Source organism: Hyalella azteca, unplaced genomic scaffold (genome assembly GCF_000764305.2).
Source record: "Hyalella azteca isolate HAZT.00-mixed unplaced genomic scaffold, Hazt_2.0.2 contig14805, whole genome shotgun sequence".
NCBI classification, from domain to species: domain Eukaryota; kingdom Metazoa; phylum Arthropoda; class Malacostraca; order Amphipoda; family Hyalellidae; genus Hyalella; species Hyalella azteca.
In genome coordinates, this window is record NW_025944679.1 from 104,717 (window position 1) to 122,402 (window position 17,686).

The following is a 17,686-nucleotide window of genomic DNA, read 5'->3' on the forward strand; positions in this document are numbered from 1 at the left end:
TTCGATCTATTGAAGGAACTAGGTAATAAGAAAATTGTCAATAAAACGAATTCGCTGGTCTTCAATGAAACCTGCTTAAAAGTATATTATATCATATACTATAGAAAAACATTAGGTTTACTTTCTTCATGTTCTGTTTTTTAGGAACTGGCTATCACTTTTTTCTATCCTGTTTTCAAATTTCAGATGAAAGTTATTGGTAATGTTTTAGATCTTTTCAAAGAATATTCTCTCTATGTTAGTCGAGGGACGGTGCAAAACAGCTATAAATTTCCTGAAAGGCTAGAAAACAGGCCTACTACTAGTCTCCTGAAATGTCCGACAACCGCATTTATCGTACCCGGTCACTTGGCATCCCTGCAGCAGGCCTCAAAGATCAGTACTCTGATGGAACTGCTGCCCACCTCTGGGAGCTCTACATTGGGGACAAGAGCCAACGCACAGCTGTCTACAGGTGGCTTTAATATCTTATATGTTTTGTTAAAAATGCTACAGTTTGAACACTTCTCATCTCAACTGTGTTGAGGATTTGTGATTAATCATTATTATCTATCATTGTTCCTGGAAGTGAAAAAATGACAAACAAAAAATATTAATTTCTGGCCTTCACTTTCTTGTTTCTTAATTTTGAGAAGCTGTTTGCTGTTTTTAAAACTTCTCATAAATACGTGAATATTCACACCAAAACTGCAGTCTTTCATTCTCACAAAGAAATAAGAAATAAGAAAGAAATGGCAAACAAAAAATATGTTGATTTCTGGTTGTCACTTTTACTTTTTTCAATTTGAAAAGCTGTTTTTAAAACTTTTAATAAATATGTGAATATATACACCTAAAATGCCAGAGTCTTTTGCCTAAAAGAAAACATGAGATAAAAAATTATATTATTTTATTTCTTTATAAATGAGCATCAAGATCTTGAGTATAATGCAATGCTCAATGGTTTGATCAAGACATAATCTTATGTGTCTGCTTACCTATCTAAAAACTGAACCATTTCTATATCACAGAAAGTTCATCACAGACCAGCTAAAGGCACGCAATTGCATTACAGTGCTGGATGTTGCTTGCGGCACAGGGTATGTTTTTACAAATCTTTTTAACCTGAACAAATATCAAGTTCTTGTGTTGATACCTATTGTTAAACTTTTTCTAATTGCAAATGTAAAAACTTGTTTGCTTTTTCATGTAAGATATACAAGAATGTGCTCTGCATGAATTATTTTGATGAATTTTGGGCAACCAAATAATAGATTTCATGTTCTCTCACCATTCACTTTAGTAATGTTTTGTATCAATAAGCTCCTTTATAAAAACGATAAAGTAATGTTTTGTGCCAATAAGCTCCTTTACTATTATTAACATTCTTCAATGTTATTCATAGTAAATTATTATGTATTATATTTAGCAAATTATTTATATTATAAGGTTTGATATTATATATAGGTAACACGGTCTTGCCAGCCATAATACTTGGCATAAATCTTTTCTAAGCAAGTTTTATAGAAGCCCTCAAGTTATTATTACTTAGCAATTGAGTATCATTGGTAAAACTAAAAATTAATATAAAATATTCTGAAAGTAATTTCAATATATGGGCAAATCTAGTGGTAGGCCTATAAAAAAATTTTTTTTATTTTCCAATCGATTACACTATGTCGTTTGATTGTACTTAGGTCATTTCAAAATTTGTTTTTTTAGTGTTGTAAAAAATTTATTGATTTACACTTGATAATGAAAATTGTGCTGTATTTGATACGTCATGTGATTCATTAAAATGTTTTGTGGTGACCTGCTTCTTGATCTGCCCATGCTAGCAAGGAACGTCGTCCAACTCATTTAAAAAAAATAATAAACAAAAAAATTATTAATAAAAGAATTTTCTGGTCATTAATAAACTTGTAGACAACTTCTGCAACAAAGTTGCAGTTAAATCGAAGGAACACCTTCTGCTTAACCATACCAAAATAAATGGTTTTAGATTAATTGTCGATGAGAAAGACCTCCTTATCGATGATAAGGACCTCCTGACGTCTCTGACAATTTTACATTCTACCCTACAATTTGGAAAGAAGGAAAATTTTAACTCTAAAACCAATTCTAAAAAGGTAAAGGACAAAAATTGTAACTCAGTACTCACTGCAGTGAGTGACAGAGAGCGAATTTTCTCGTCGACGAAAACATGAAGTCACGGACGGACAGACAGACGGGCAGAAGGACGGACGGACAGACGGACATGGCGAGCACAATAGTGCATTTTTTCCATAAATGAGAAAATGCGCTAAAAATGACTTCACATATGGTTCGACGCAGAATAACTATCTGTAACTCCGAACTCGTTCGATCAAGCTGCTATTGCTGCTCATAAATGAGTAATTACTCAAGCCAGGCGTGTAGCGTTGTGGCACCGCATGACAATTTTTTTATATAATTGGGGTTAAGACTAGTGGCGACAAATGCGCCCACCAGCCTGTTCTCTGTCAGAAACCGCATGACAATGCCGTAGCGCGAGTGACCGTATATCGTTGTTAGCCTCCCTCATGTGGTCCATTGATCCTATACGGACTGTAGGTGGCAAGGGAGACCATTCTATTACAATAAAATATCTCCTGGAAACCTTGTAGCCGAACTTTCAAATCTAGCCACCAACCGATAAAAAAAGTTCGCAAAATTTGAACAAATAATAACAGAATTGTGAAATAAGAATTATTGTATGGTCTTCAACAAAACTTACATCAAAGCCTTATGCCTAATTTCAACAGTACAGGTTTGTGTCCACTCGTCAACCGCATATGATATAACTATGCTAGTTCATACTACATAATGTACATGCGGCATACGGGCATAGCATGGCATTGCTCAGGACTGATATTTCACGAGCTCGTTATATGGACAGATGACCGTTAGACAGGAAATCTCTTAGATCTAAATTACGAGAAACGTGTTATACCGTATCGAGAATTTCGTCAATATTTTTTGAAATTAAAGTAACAATAAGAGTAATACCTGTTTCTAAAATATTCAAAATCAAATTCATGTTTCGCAGCAATCCCATAGTTTGAAGGAGATTCGAATTTTGTTATTTCTATAAGAGAATCAAATCTATTTAATGAAAATAACAAATTGAAATATTTTCTTTGATTACTCTTCGCCCTGTTTAGTACAAAATGCCTCGTGATTCGTCCCATGAAATTAAAATTTTTTTGCATTAAACATCGACAGTTGGAATTTCTTAAATCATCTTTTGTGGGTCTTATACTTCTAATATTATTTTCATGCGGTTTCCGCTTTTACGAAATTATTGATGTAGTGTAATTCTCTTTGATTGTTTCTCATAGGGGTTGTCAATATCAGCGATCTCTGAAGACTGGTGATGAATTTTTAGGTGTAGGTTTCTATTCGTTGAACTGATTTTACCTAATCTGTTCTTACCTCGCTAATAAATACAGCTAATTCAGTACTGTACTGAGGAAAACTTCCCAGTCCCCTCTAGTCATGCGCGCATGTCATACGGCTTCTCGGCGCTATCAGATGTCACTTTCGTATCTGCCAAATAGCGTCGTACGCGCTAAGCTTGCTGCACCACCCAGTAAAACTTGCACACAAGTTCATGATAACTTCTCGTTGATGGCTTAATGCATTGAGGCAGACCTCCCTAGAATTGTCTATGTAAGTTATTTATCGTATCATAAATGTACCTTCAACTATAGACCTAGTTTCCTCAATCTGTCTCAGACCGCTGACATGAATAAAAACGTGATAAGTATCTTGATTTTATTGGTGTCCATGATCAAGATAGATCTTGATTGTAATTAGTTTTTCCCTGTCAACAATGACTGAGACAATTACGAACAAGGATGTAAACAAATGACTCATCTGTTAACTGCGCGTTAGCTCATGGAAAATAAACTCGACGTACATATACAGTTAATTTAGTCATGAAATCTCATGCATAATTTATTACCGAAATTAGGATTTTTAATTACTGTTCATTCGGGCCAATCAATCTACATTGATATTATAAGTGTAACTAATCATTGACCTTATGATGATGACATTGCAGGATTGACTCAGTGATGCTGCTGGAGGAAGGCTTCAGGCTGACGAGCGTCGACCTCTCCGACAAGATGCTCAAGTATGCGCTCAAGACGCGCTGGAAACGCAGGAAGGAACCTGCCTTTGATGCCTGGGGTGTGTGGCTTACCCATGTACTACTTGTTTATGCGATACTGGATTTGCCGTTGATTTTTTCAGTCTCAAGTTACCTTGACTGAAAGACAAGACTATTATAATTTTGACTATAAGACTATGATAAGAACAAGAACTTGCTTGGTCTGTTGTGTAGCTTTGGTATAATCACCATGATGATGAAAATTGTAAGTGGAACTTTGCGACGGCTTTCTACCGAAGTTCTGGTGTGGTGTTTTCTTGTTTTCATCTCATGTCGACAAATTTATCCGTCGCATAAATTCTATTATTATTTCAAGTTTGACTACATGAAGGAACACTCGTCCATGAAAAAGTAAAATTTGTAGGACCTGTTTTTATAGTTATATACAATTTAGAATGAATTGTTCACCATATTTGGCAATTGTTATAATTAATGGGAATGAATTATTAATTATTACTACCAATAAATTTTCAGAAATCGAGGAGGCTAACTGGATGACGCTCACGGAAGACATATACGGAGAGGAGCAGTTCGACGCAGTCATCTGCCTCGGCAACTCCTTCGCCCATCTGCCTAATAAGGAACTCGACTTCGCTAACCAGAGGTGCTGCCTCCTCCTCCTCTACACATATTTTACAAGAACTACGAGCAAAATTATTAGATTTTTCTCTGGTGAATTACGAAAACGCTTCTCTACTTAAATTGCAATTCTCTTCTGGATAAAAAAATGACGATCCTGTCCACACGTCACATATCAAATTTTACAATTGAGCCGCAATTTCAATTTAGCAACGACGACGCGAGTACGTACGCTTCTGTAGCAAGGCCATTTCCGAAGTATAATAATTCTGCACTAAATTACACTTTAAAATTCTGATATTGTCACTTCCAGCTTGAATGCACAATAATTACTAAATTTGTACGGGTAACTTTAAATTCTATAACTATACTTTTTGAAAGGTCACCCAGAATCTTTCAAATAGTAAACTAACTTGTAAACCTACAGTGTTCAAACTTGCGATTCCCGAATTTTCAATTAAAAAACTATAAAGCTTCAAACTAAGTTGGATTATTACGGTCCAATTTTTGGAGATTTAATGTTTTCTGGTCTCAGGTTGGCATTGAGCAACTTCTGCGCGATGGTGAAGCCTGGGGGTGTGCTGCTCATCGACCACAAGAACTACGACGACATCCTCGAGCGCGGAACATCGCCCACTCACAACATCTACTACAACGTACGGCGGCCGGGCTGTTGTCGGGACTTGTCTAGTCGCCCGGGCTGTTGTTGGGACTTGTTAAGTCGCCCCGGCTGTTGTCGGGACTTGTCTAGTCGCCCCGGCTGTTGTTGGGACTTGTTTAGTCATTTAGCCGCCCTGGCTGTTGTCGGGACTTTTCTAGTCGCCCCGGCTGTTGTCGGGACTTGTTTAGTCGCCCGGGCTGTTGTTGGGACTTGTTTAGTCGCCTGGGCTGTTGTTGAGACTTCCATAGCCGCCCGGGCTGTTGTTCGGACTTGTTTATTTGATGGGCTGTTATTGGGACTTTTTTGGTCGCCTGGGCTGTTGTTGAGACTTCCGTAGCCGCCCGAGCGGTTTTGGTACTTGCTTAGCTGCCCGGGCTGTTAATATGTTTTGCTCTGTCGGCATCGCTTATAGCTTGGGCTTGCTCAGGCTGAATGTCTCGACATACAGTGTAGTAATTTGTGAGGCAAACACCAAATAACTATTGAGGAGATGCGTCTAATATTAGCCAGGTATAATTACAGTGCTAATACAGATAATAATAGCCACAACTTAGAAGCCCTACCAATGGTATGGAACGCACCCTTGAAGTTAATTGTCGAGTCAATAGGAGCGACAAGTGATGCTTTTGCGAATGCCTGCCTGTGATTGAAAGTAGGAAATTTTATATGATGGTCGTGTTTTTCAGGGTGAGCACTTGGAGTCGATCATCACATCAGTGGTGGTGACGGAGGGAACGCCTGTGCTGGTGACGCTAGACTACGTCATAAAACTCGACGGTGACAAAGATCTCAGAGACGACACCGACTCTGAGCGGGCCAAGCGTGGCAGGCTTCAGAAAGTTACGCAAAAGTATGTGGAAAAGTCTCAGTTTGAATGAAAAATCTGGGGAAACCCAGATGCATTTTTAAAGTTGATTTGTATCAAGATGTAATTCCTAATTTGTAGGTAGAATCTTCTTTACATTGTTTCTTCAATTGTAGTAAAATATATGTAACAATGTTGAAAAAAGTTATTTTTGAGTTTCATTGCATTAAACACATTCCAGGACCACCATAATTGCACAATTTGAACGAAGAGTGCATTCAGTTGATACCATATTCAAACCGTCCTTTCTTGTGCAGCAAGTTCCGTCTCTCGTGCTTCCCTCACCGTCTGGACTCCTTTACTTCGCTGCTGAAGGAGACCTTTGGGCCCGAGGCTCAACACAGCGTCTACGGGGACTTTCAGCCTCTTGGGCACATTCCTAGTCCTGTCTTTTATATCCATCTTATAGAGAAACCTGCCCGCTAGGATATTGTCAATTGTTTCAGTTATGCCTAGGGAAATGACATTAGATGTAGAGCAGGAATTTCACAGCCTCATTATACGAGCGTATGATCGTGTTCAAATTCATCGATAATATTTTAAATACCCTATTCACCGAATAATGTTAAGATAATACCGAGAAAGCGGGATTTGAAAATTATCCCAAAGTTTAACGCCATGAGGCGATCTTTGCAAACAAATCAACAGGATCTAGACATTAAAGAAAAAGTTTATGAAATAGCTACCAGTTGAATGTTAGGGTAGTGGTGTTGAAGAGTGTTCTGAACTGTATTGACCAGACATTATCATGTAAAATTATCATGTGTGCATTACTCAATATTTGTTGTGATTTGACACTATTGAATTCATAATAATAAAAGTGTGGGCTTGATTCTTATATTTGTGTCATTTCTGTTACTCAGTGTCTCCCTGCCCTATGCATTTACAACTTTGCTATTCATCAACTGTAGGAGATGATAGAATATGCACGGTTAGTCTTTCAGTCATGCTATACCTGTCGTATACGAATCATGGAAAATTATAGTGATGGTCATGGAGAGTCATGTAAAAGTCATGGAATTTTTTTCCTAAGTACCGGTACTAACCCTGAGTAAATAATTATATTTTAGCGATTCATAAGGCTTATTAACGACACCTGTGTTAATTTATTATTTTGAAATTCCTTCTATCTGATTAATCATTTTAGTAATTATCGTAAAAGTCTTGAAGAGCTCTACACAAAGTACCTACATACTTATTAAGAAAACCTGTTTGCTTAAATCGCAAATTAACCAGGAATTTAAAAGCAATACAATAGCACAAAAATTCACCATATCTTTATAAGAGAAAGCGTTTCGGAAACATCTCCATCGTCAGTACATAACACAAAGTTCAGTTCAGAAGAAGTTTAGTCCTAGAAACACAAATACAATCAATAAGGAAAGTAAAATCTACTGTCCGGTATTAAAACAGAAACGAGCAAATGAGACATGAAATGAACGCCAATAAACGGGCCTATCTATTTGCTATTTCAAGAGGAAAGGAGCTAAAAGCGGCATTCAGACTAGGCTTCTGTTTAAATATACACCGGGATTCTAAAATTCGTAGATCAGTAACACCGGATGTGGAAGCTATAGAACTTTAAAATCACTATCAGATAGAGGTGTTTCACTGCTTGGCATGAACACGTACAACAGAATTAGGAGGATGTGCAAGTAGGTTCCCCGTTCTATAACTCCTGCCTTTATGCTCAGCCAGTCTAGTATAGAAATTGTGTGCCGTCATACCGGCGTACGCTGATGCGCACTGCGCACAACAATATGCGTAAACTAGTGACGATCGCGTAAGAACAGGGAGGGTATCCTTATACCTGAAAAACGAACCGATTATAAAATTGTTAACCAACAACACATGAAGATTTACATCCGAAAGGTATTTAGCGAACTTTTTAAGACTTTTAATTCCTGTGACATATTGTGATTATTGTCAGATGCAGGGCCAAAGTAGGGAAAAGAACAGTAAACAACGTTCCTATAGTCACTCTTGGGAACAACTTCATTATATTGCTTGCACATAAACTTTTTAATTTGGGTAACCACGAGGTGCAATGGAAAGCAATTTTGTGAAGAGATACTGCAAAAAATTCAAATTCAGAGATTCAGAGTGCATGGCTAGGAAAGCAGAGCAAATGCGAAAGCCGCAGTTTATCAATGTTTGGATCCCATTTATTTTAAAACGAAATGAACAAAAGCTAAAAAAGCTGGTGCTTGAGCCGGTAAATGTCGATTTTTTGAAAACCGAAGTTTGGAAATGGCCATTAGATGTGGTAACTTTGCAATCAATGAAAGACAAACTATTGTTTGATTCAAGCTCCATTGTGAATTTGATAGACTTATATTGGAGATTGAGATATTCAAACAAAAGGCCCACGTGAGTCATGAGAGGAATGCTTAAAATTCGAAAAAGTATCATCAACATATCGGTTATAGAAAATTGGTTTAAAATCAAGAGGACAATTATTGACCAACCAAATAGCTTCGTGAAAACATGAAAATACTGGCAAATGTAGAACCAAGTGGAAGCCCCCATGCCCAAACCGTCAATTTGTCAGTCAAACTTGCTAGCAAATACGAAAATTAAGGTTCGCACAGATAATTCAACGAGAAGTTTAGAAAAATTGCGGCTAAAACCCATGAGAAGATCACTGACATCTTTAAACAATGAATTGAGGCAGATATAAATGGTTTCAGAAAGAGATATATTAGTAAGTAAATTTTCTAAATCAAAGTAGGGAACGCGTAATGTTACGAACGTGAGGAACGAATACTGCCGCCCAACGACATCGCGACACACACTCGATGACGAAGTCTGCGATGTAGCGGATCTCGCTACATAACCACTTTTATATTTAAGAAAATAGTTTTAAAAAAATTAGAGAGAATTCATGCTAGCGAATCACTGCTACCGTTAGCAACATTCATTTCCGGAAGGCTTCTCATAGCTCACTAGCCTCACTTCTGCCCGTGCCCAGTGCCCACTCAGAGCTCATTTCTATTCCAGCAGCTGATCCGGTAACATCGTGCAACATCACGTCAGCACCTCACAAGCACACATTGTAACGTCACCAACATCAACACATGCCTCTTACAACTCCACGTGATTCTCACCACGCCACATGCATCACGTCACGTGCATCTCAACACGCCACGTGCACCTCATCACGCCACGTGCACCTCATCACGTCACGTGCACCTCATCACGCTACGTGCACCTCATCACGCCACGTGCACCTCAGCACGCCACGTGCACCTCATCACGCCACGTGCACCTCTTCACGCCACGTGCACCTCATCACGCCACGTGCACCTCATCACGCCACCTGCACCTCTTCACGCCACGTGCATCTCGTCGTTGCCACGTGCTCCTGACACCTCATCATCACTACTTTTCCTTGTCTCCCAGTTCGTCCCGTGGCCACCAACATCAATCAGGTCACGTGAACTAATAATAAACTAACACAGCTAGCCCCCACAATATGGTCAGAGCACCATGTGAGAAAAACGTAGAAGCATCAAATGAATTATAATTTATTTCATTAATTTGTTATCCTTTGAATTTGAGGAAACATTTGTACAGTTGTACTGTCAATCTGTCATCATGCTATGACATGAAACATATCTCACCGAGTTCTTTTTCTCGCCAAATTCCGTGACACAAAGTAAACGATGTTGATGGTGGCTTGTCTTTGCCGTTAATGTCTATTTTCCAATGGAAATTTTCGTGAATATTTATTTATCATTTGCATATCTGTCTTACGTTATATTTGTCTTGAATTTTTGGTTAAAGAAATTTGCTGCACTAGGCTACCATCTCTGCCATCATACGGTGACTAACTTTTTAATTTAACCCTGTACCGCCTGACACGAGTAACCAGAGCAATATTGTCACAAACCTACTTCCCAAAAATTAAACGTTCTACTTCTAGTGAGCGCAAAATGACTTGCACTGATGGTTGCCGCCACGTACGAAAATTTTAAAATTTTCTCTGTTACGTACAAACGTCCTCAGGTTGCTACACTCAATACTTTACATATAATATTTTAATTTGCAAGTTATGTTCTCGGAGAGTGACACACGGCGGTAGAAGGTTAAGAGAGTAGAGTTAAGAAACGGAAAACACTTTCCCTGAAATTCCTAAAATTGAAACTACATTAATTGATATTAAAGCTCGTTCATAGTTTTTGTTGGTTTTGACTCTTGATTGGAAAATAATCAACCATTTAAATTTTTTATCGACATTATTGGCTTTCGAGGGCAATATTCAGGATGAAAGGTTTGTTTTCGTTATGCAAACATTTCACTACTTAACAAAAACCGTGGACCATGGTGGATGAATCTAGACTTACATAAGGTGAGCATTCTCAAATTATTACCATAAAATTTGGAACAGAGGAAATTTTTACCTCTAAAATTAATTCTAATATGGAAAATGACTAAACAAAGCTGTCATCGCATATGGTACGACGCAGAATAACTATCAGTAACTCGATCGATCAAGTTTTTTCCAGCTTCATTGCTGCAGTAGGAATGTATCCTAATAAATCTTCGTGAATCCTTATCGCCGCAGTATCACAATGATATCATTGCCAATCAGGAAGAAACATTGAAAGTACGATAAAAAAGCGCCTGGAGATTAGACGTTAAGTTTTCTACCATAGGAAATGCATTAAATGTAGTATTGTTCCTATTGTATCTTATCTCTGGGAGCTCCTATTGAGATATATTAACGATTAACATTTATTCCTAGAGCGTAGAAAACGCATTGGGTAAGAACTTTCGCTCTCACTGGCAGGTAAGCTTGGTTGTTGAACAGCAATCTTGAACGTGTTTTAATTAAATTATTTTCCTTTGTAGATTAGTGGTCTATAAATGCAAGCCATGTCATCGACATGATAGATGGTCTTCTCTGTGAGTGTTTATGCACTATGCAGTTACCGTAGAAATCACAAATTGCCCAAGTGGTTTCGTGGTTACAGTTCGAGTACCAAGATTGGCGCAGAGGGGCACGTGTAACGTGTTCGATCCCAGCTCTATGAGCCAGTTTCTGGTCGAGGAGGACTCTGACTGTGGCCGAGTTAACATAGCTCCTGGTAAAACGTAAATACGATCTCTGTGGTTTAAATATGCCAAAGCCTAATCAGAACGGCTTTCAAGCTCCAGGACCTCCTGGAAGCTTAGAAAGTAATGCAGAAAATCTAACTGAATCTCAAATGGAACACTTTGTAAACACAGGTGATGACTGGACTGAAGATCAAATGTGTGAAGAAGTGAATTCTGAAAGACCAAAGAGGAAAGCAACAGAAGATATGACCCCTGGTACTCAGCAGAAAAGAACCCATCAATCTAACAATGAAAGTGATCTAGTTAGAGAAATATACCCTATTCAGAAAAACAAGTTGATTAACATTGAGACTGAGAGAACCAATAGTAATAACAATGGAAACAATCGATTGCCAGAAAAAATTGATAAAGCCAAAAGACAATCCACAATGCATGGAACTGCAGAAGACAGAAATGACAACAGTGTTGTCCTGATCCGGCCTGCGGATGCTGCTTCCCGCAAGATGCTGACCTCCCCAGCCAAGCTCTGCTCTGCTCTTGCCACCCCACCATATTCTACTTGCAATATCAAGGATGTAAGAGTAAACTTGAGGAAGAATCTGATTGCCATTGAGATGGAGAACCCCAAAGATATTGACAAGNAACAGCGAGCATCATCCAGGCCATTTGGAAGTAGTTGCTGTTCCACCTGCAAGCCAATGAAACTTGTCTGCTGCTGAGGAAGAGACCCAAGAAAGCCATCAACACTGCCATGTCCAGATGTGACAGTTGGCCCGCAGGAGGTCATCTACACATCTCAAACAAAGCTAACAACAACAACAACAGTTTCTGGTCAGAATCGGCAAGGAGGCCGGGCGGTTAAGCACAGCAGAATTTGAATCAGTGAGTTGCGAGTTCGAGACCGCAACAAGATGTGGATGTTCTGAGATGTTAAGAATAGGCGACAGGGCTATGGCCTAATAAACGCTGAAACCGCTATTATTATTATAGAATCTTTCTTCAGAAGAAGCACAATTGGGTCGTATTACAAATGATAGCTACTGTTGGTATCGGTTGGTGGAATTAGTTCAAGAAATTTTTTTATATATGTTTGTAACTCTAATTTCTCACACGTTCAATGGAATCTGCAATTACACTCTGAGACTATTTAATATTACTTTTTGCAAGTTAACGTTGCAACTTAAAATTAGCTGTCATTGCACTGCTGTCACTTATGTCGTCCACTAGCTACGTCAAACTTTAAGTAGTAGTATTACTATTAGAGTAATTAGACAATGCTGTGGCACTGTGGTCATAGTTCAGAACTTCAGAAGTTCAGAGTACTACCAAGATTGGAGCAGAGAAGTCAGGGTTCGATTGCAGCTTTGTGAGCCAGTTTCTGGTCAGAATCGCCAAGGAGGCCGGGCGGTTAAACGAAAAAAAAATGGAAGCAGTGAGTTACCTAGTACGACTTGCGAGTTCAAGTCCGCAACACAGTTGAACACACTGTGGATCTTCTGGGACGCCTGTCAGAGACCACCACTGCCGTGCTAGTGCTTCGAATGGACTAGGGCCTATCATGATCCCTTCCCTGAAAAACGTAGCCTACAACACTTCTTGACTGCAACAGTATCAGCCGCACGCCACCAGACAGATCACATCCATTGAATTAGATCAATCAGCCCGCAGGAAAATAAGCCTGGCGTCGTATGGCCCAGCGTCGTCTGCCAACAAGCGAAAAAATTTTACCGCGGCTGATTGGTGTTCATCCGGAAATATGCTAGGCGTTCCTTTCAAGGCTGATTGGTGCACAAATTTGGTGGTGCACGGCTGCGTACCCAATCTTCTGCAAACTGTTGAGGTAAGAGGTTCTTTGTGCTGAGGCCTGAGGTGCTGAGCTCTCGTGACAGTAGCCGGCTTTGGCCTGCTGCTACGTCATCTTTCTGGAACTATCTTTCTCGAACTTTGAAAATACCGTGCTGTCTCGCTCTGATTAGCGTTGAGCCGGCGAATGGTACGACCAGCTAAAGTGAAGTTCAACTCCTGATTCCTGATCCTGAACACCTATAAATGCTCCTGACATCTAACTGCAAAATTTGTTACAAAGATTTTAAGATGCCTCCAAGTGTGGTTAGTGCCCCCGGGTTTGTGGTTAGTAACTTAGTGCCCCCAGGTGAGTGGTTAGTGTCCCCAGCCTCCAGGTGAGTCGTGAGTGGATAGTGTCCCCAGGGCCCAGGTGAGTGGTTAGTGTCCCCAGGTAGTGGTTAGTCGTTAGTGTCCCCAGGTGAGTGGCTAGTGTCCCCAGGTGAGTGGTTAGTGTCCCCAGGTAGTGGTTAGTGTCCATCTGCCCTGGAGTGGGGCTATCTGCCCTGGAGTGGGGCTTTCGAGCTCTGCCCTGGAGTGGTGCTCTCTACCCTGGTGTGGTCTCCACTTTGGTGGCCCTGTTCTGTAGCCTTTCAGCCATTTAGAAATATTGAGTATTTTTTTTTCAAGACACCCAATTTTGTACCTGAAAACAAAATTCAGTCAAATTCCTTGAACTGTTTTGACATGGGGCTGCATTGAACCAGTCTTCAGAGGCTCCCATAAATTCCAATTAAAGAAAAAAGAAAGTGGATCTTCTGCGATGTTAAGAATCGGCGGCAGGCCTACGGTCTAATAAACGTTGAAACCGCAGTGACGGTTAGGTGAGCAAGTTGAGCAACAGCTGTTTTTTCTGCTCAAGGTCATTTAGGTCAGGATTGCAAACAAACAGAGTTTTTTTTAAATTGAGCAACCCACCCAGGTTACCTTATAAATATTGGAATAAATGGGCAAAATACGTTTTATTAATTTTTTCACTTCAATAATTCATACCTATCTACAGAGTCTTTATAGCTAATTTAAGTTAATCATTAAAAATTTGATTACCTACATGATTACATCTGTGATTTATCATAACTTTTAATCAAATTAATCCAATACCTAATTGTCAACTTTTTGAACAGTGATTTAATAATTGTTAATTGATAATGCACTAAATGCAGCATTAATGCATTATGTAGGCTCCATAGTCCATACTTCACTTATTTATATTGACTTTGGTTTAACTCGGTGCTCAATGAATTCCTTTCAATGGCCTAGATATCTTTTAAAAATGATGAACTTTCTTAATTTTATATATATGGTATAGAAAAACATCAGAGACACTTTGCTCATAACTGCTCATGTTCTGCTTTTGGGAAACTGGCCAATCATTTTTCTCTGTCCTGTGTTTAAATTTCAGGTAGGTCTAGGTATAAGGTATTGGTAATTTTTTAGATCTTTTACAAACAATATTCTTTCTACATTAGTCCAGGGACAGTGCAAAATAGATTGAAATTTCCTGAAGCATTAGAAAACACGTCTACTACTACTGCTAGTCTCCTGAAATGTCCGACAACCGCATTTATCGTACCCGGTCACTTGGCATCCCTGCAGCAGGCCTCAAAGATCAGTACTCTGATGGAACTGCTGCCCACCTCTGGGAGCTCTACATTGGGGACAAGAGCCAACGCACAGCTGTCTACAGGTGGCTTTAATATCTTATATGTTTTGTTACAAGTGCTTCAGTTTGAATTGCTTAGCACTTCTTTTCCTAATTGCATTGATGATATGTGAATGTGATTAAGATTAACAGTGATGGGCACAGCTAGCTAACCAATAAATTGTAGAAATTTTAGCTGAATTTACCACTAAGGCTCTAACCACTAACTTTTAGTAAATTAGTTTAGCATTGGCTCAATTTTTGGAGGGCTCTGAAACTGAAAAATAGAACTATAGAGGCAAACTTTTAATATGTTGTACCATTGACAAGCAGCTATCCAGTAAGGTGTAGCATGTCAACTTGCCACGATCAGATGATGATCAAGATGTACATAAATAATTAAATGAACAAATGAAATTTAGCAGTAGTGTACATTCAACATACAGTTTATTAAGCAAATAATAAAGTATTAAAGAAATGAGAAACATTGAGAAATAAAAACTCTTAGTTATAAGCAGGGTTACATACTGTTCTTACTATGGCTTGCTCCTCATCTCCTCAAGGTGTTGATTTTTGCCCATGATGAACGTCAGCCTCTCTGCCCTTGACAAACATCAGCCTCTCAGTCTCATCGCTGCATCAACCAATCATGTCTTGTGCTACAATACTACATTATGTAGCAGTAGAAAAAGATGTGCGTGGTTGACATACATATGTTTATGTAATCAGCCATCAGTGTCGCACACGGCTGACAATCCTTAGCATTAAATATGAACACCTGACTTTTTGATCAGAAGAGATTTTTAAACATTTTCATCGGACTGTCAGTTAGCGGAACTGCGGAACTAAATTTAGCAAAGCTAGTTGGTCTGCTAATGGTTTTCAAAGTTGGCTGAAAAGCTAATCCGATAAGGAAAAAGTTAGCTTTGCTAATTATTGGTTAGCGGAAGTGTGCCTACCACCGGTGATTAATCATTATTAGGTATCATTGTTCCTTGAAGTGAAAAAATGGCAGTTAAAAAATATGTTAAATTCTGGTTGTCACTTTGACACTTTCACTTTTTTCAATTTCAAAAGCTGTTTTAAAAACTTTTAATAAATATGTGAATATATACCTACACCAAAAATGCCAGTCTTTTGCCTAAAAGAAAACATGAGATAAAAATCATATTATTGTTATTTATTTCTTTATAAATGAGCATCAAGATCTTGAGTATAATGCAATGCTCAATGGTTTGATGACTTTGATCAAGACATCATCTTATGTGTCTGCTTACCTATATAAAAACTGAACCATTTCTATTTCACAGAAAGTTCATCACAGACCAGCTAAAGGCACGCAATTGCATTACAGTGCTGGATGTTGCTTGCGGCACAGGGTATGTTTTTACAAATCTTTTAATCGTACCCGGTCACTTGGCATCCCTGCAGCAGGCCTCAAAGATCAGTACTCTGATGGAACTGCTGCCCACCTCTGGGAGCTCTACATTGGGGACAAGAGCCAACGCACAGCTGTCTACAGGTGGCTTTAATATCTTATATGTTTTGTTACAAGTGCTTCAGTTTGAATTGCTTAGCACTTCTTTTCCTAATTGCATTGATGATATGTGAATGTGATTAAGATTAACAGTGATGGGCACAGCTAGCTAACCAATAAATTGTAGAAATTTTAGCTGAATTTACCACTAAGGCTCTAACCACTAACTTTTAGTAAATTAGTTTAGCATTGGCTTAATTTTTGGGGGCTTTGAAACTGAAAAATAGAACTATAGAGGCAAACTTTTAATATGTTGTACCATTGACAAGCAGCTATCCAGTAAGGTGTAGCATGTCAACTTGCCACGATCAGATGATGATCAAGATGTACATAAATAATTAAATGAACAAATGAAATTTAGCAGTAGTGTACATTCAACATACAGTTTATTAAGCAAATAATAAAGTATTAAAGAAATGAGAAACATTGAGAAATAAAAACTCTTAGTTATAAGCAGGGTTACATACTGTTCTTACTATGGCTTGCTCCTCATCTCCTCAAGGTGTTGATTTTTGCCCATGATGAACGTCAGCCTCTCTGCCCTTGACAAACATCAGCCTCTCAGTCTCATCGCTGCATCAACCAATCATGTCTTGTGCTACAATACTACATTATGTAGCAGTAGAAAAAGATGTGCGTGGTTGACATACATATGTTTATGTAATCAGCCATCAGTGTCGCACACGGCTGACAATCCTTAGCATTAAATATGAACACCTGACTTTTTGATCAGAAGAGATTTTTAAACATTTTCATCGGACTGTCAGTTAGCGGAACTGCGGAACTAAATTTAGCAAAGCTAGTTGGTCTGCTAATGGTTTTCAAAGTTGGCTGAAAAGCTAATCCGATAAGGAAAAAGTTAGCTTTGCTAATTATTGGTTAGCGGAAGTGTGCCTACCACCGGTGATTAATCATTATTAGGTATCATTGTTCCTTGAAGTGAAAAAATGGCAGTTAAAAAATATGTTAAATTCTGGTTGTCACTTTGACACTTTCACTTTTTTCAATTTCAAAAGCTGTTTTAAAAACTTTTAATAAATATGTGAATATATACCTACACCAAAAATGCCAGTCTTTTGCCTAAAAGAAAACATGAGATAAAAATCATATTATTGTTATTTATTTCTTTATAAATGAGCATCAAGATCTTGAGTATAATGCAATGCTCAATGGTTTGATGACTTTGATCAAGACATCATCTTATGTGTCTGCTTACCTATATAAAAACTGAACCATTTCTATTTCACAGAAAGTTCATCACAGACCAGCTAAAGGCACGCAATTGCATTACAGTGCTGGATGTTGCTTGCGGCACAGGGTATGTTTTT

The 17,686-nt window shown here is 38.6% G+C and overlaps 2 protein-coding genes across 3 annotated transcripts in view; both read left to right on the forward strand.

Moving 5' to 3' along the window:
• Window positions 1–161: 161 nt before the first annotated feature.
• Window positions 162–17,686, forward strand: part of LOC108664466 (glycine N-methyltransferase) — a 29,627-nt gene continuing 12,102 nt past the window's right edge. Inside the window, exons 1-3 of one of the 2 annotated variants that reach the window (XM_018151055.2) lie at window positions 162–314; window positions 14,727–14,866; window positions 16,132–16,200. In XM_018151055.2, coding sequence (XP_018006544.1) covers window positions 14,727–14,866; window positions 16,132–16,200 — 209 coding nt within the window. In that variant the 5' untranslated portion in view covers window positions 162–314. Of the gene's footprint in view, window positions 315–14,565; window positions 14,867–16,131; window positions 16,201–17,686 lie in introns of those variants that run through there. The other variant, XM_018151054.2, reaches the window with a different exon arrangement.
• Window positions 308–7,129, forward strand: LOC108664465 (glycine N-methyltransferase). The gene is made up of 7 exons (XM_018151053.2): window positions 308–454; window positions 1,011–1,079; window positions 4,064–4,191; window positions 4,646–4,775; window positions 5,286–5,406; window positions 6,098–6,261; window positions 6,534–7,129. Exons 1-7 carry the CDS (start codon window positions 315–317, stop codon window positions 6,700–6,702), a joined length of 921 nt encoding a protein of 306 aa, XP_018006542.1. The 5' UTR covers window positions 308–314; the 3' UTR covers window positions 6,703–7,129.

Bases quoted from the DNA above. Each gene is read 5' to 3' on its own strand.
- LOC108664465 (XM_018151053.2), top strand. From the start codon at position 315: ATGTCCGACAACCGCATTTATCGTACCCGGTCACTTGGCATCCCTGCA. The intron at 455-1,010 runs GTGGCTTTAATA...TCTATATCACAG, and splicing joins CAACGCACAGCTGTCTACAG to AAAGTTCATCACAGACCAGC. The intron at 5,407-6,097 runs GTACGGCGGCCG...CGTGTTTTTCAG, and splicing joins CTCACAACATCTACTACAAC to GGTGAGCACTTGGAGTCGAT.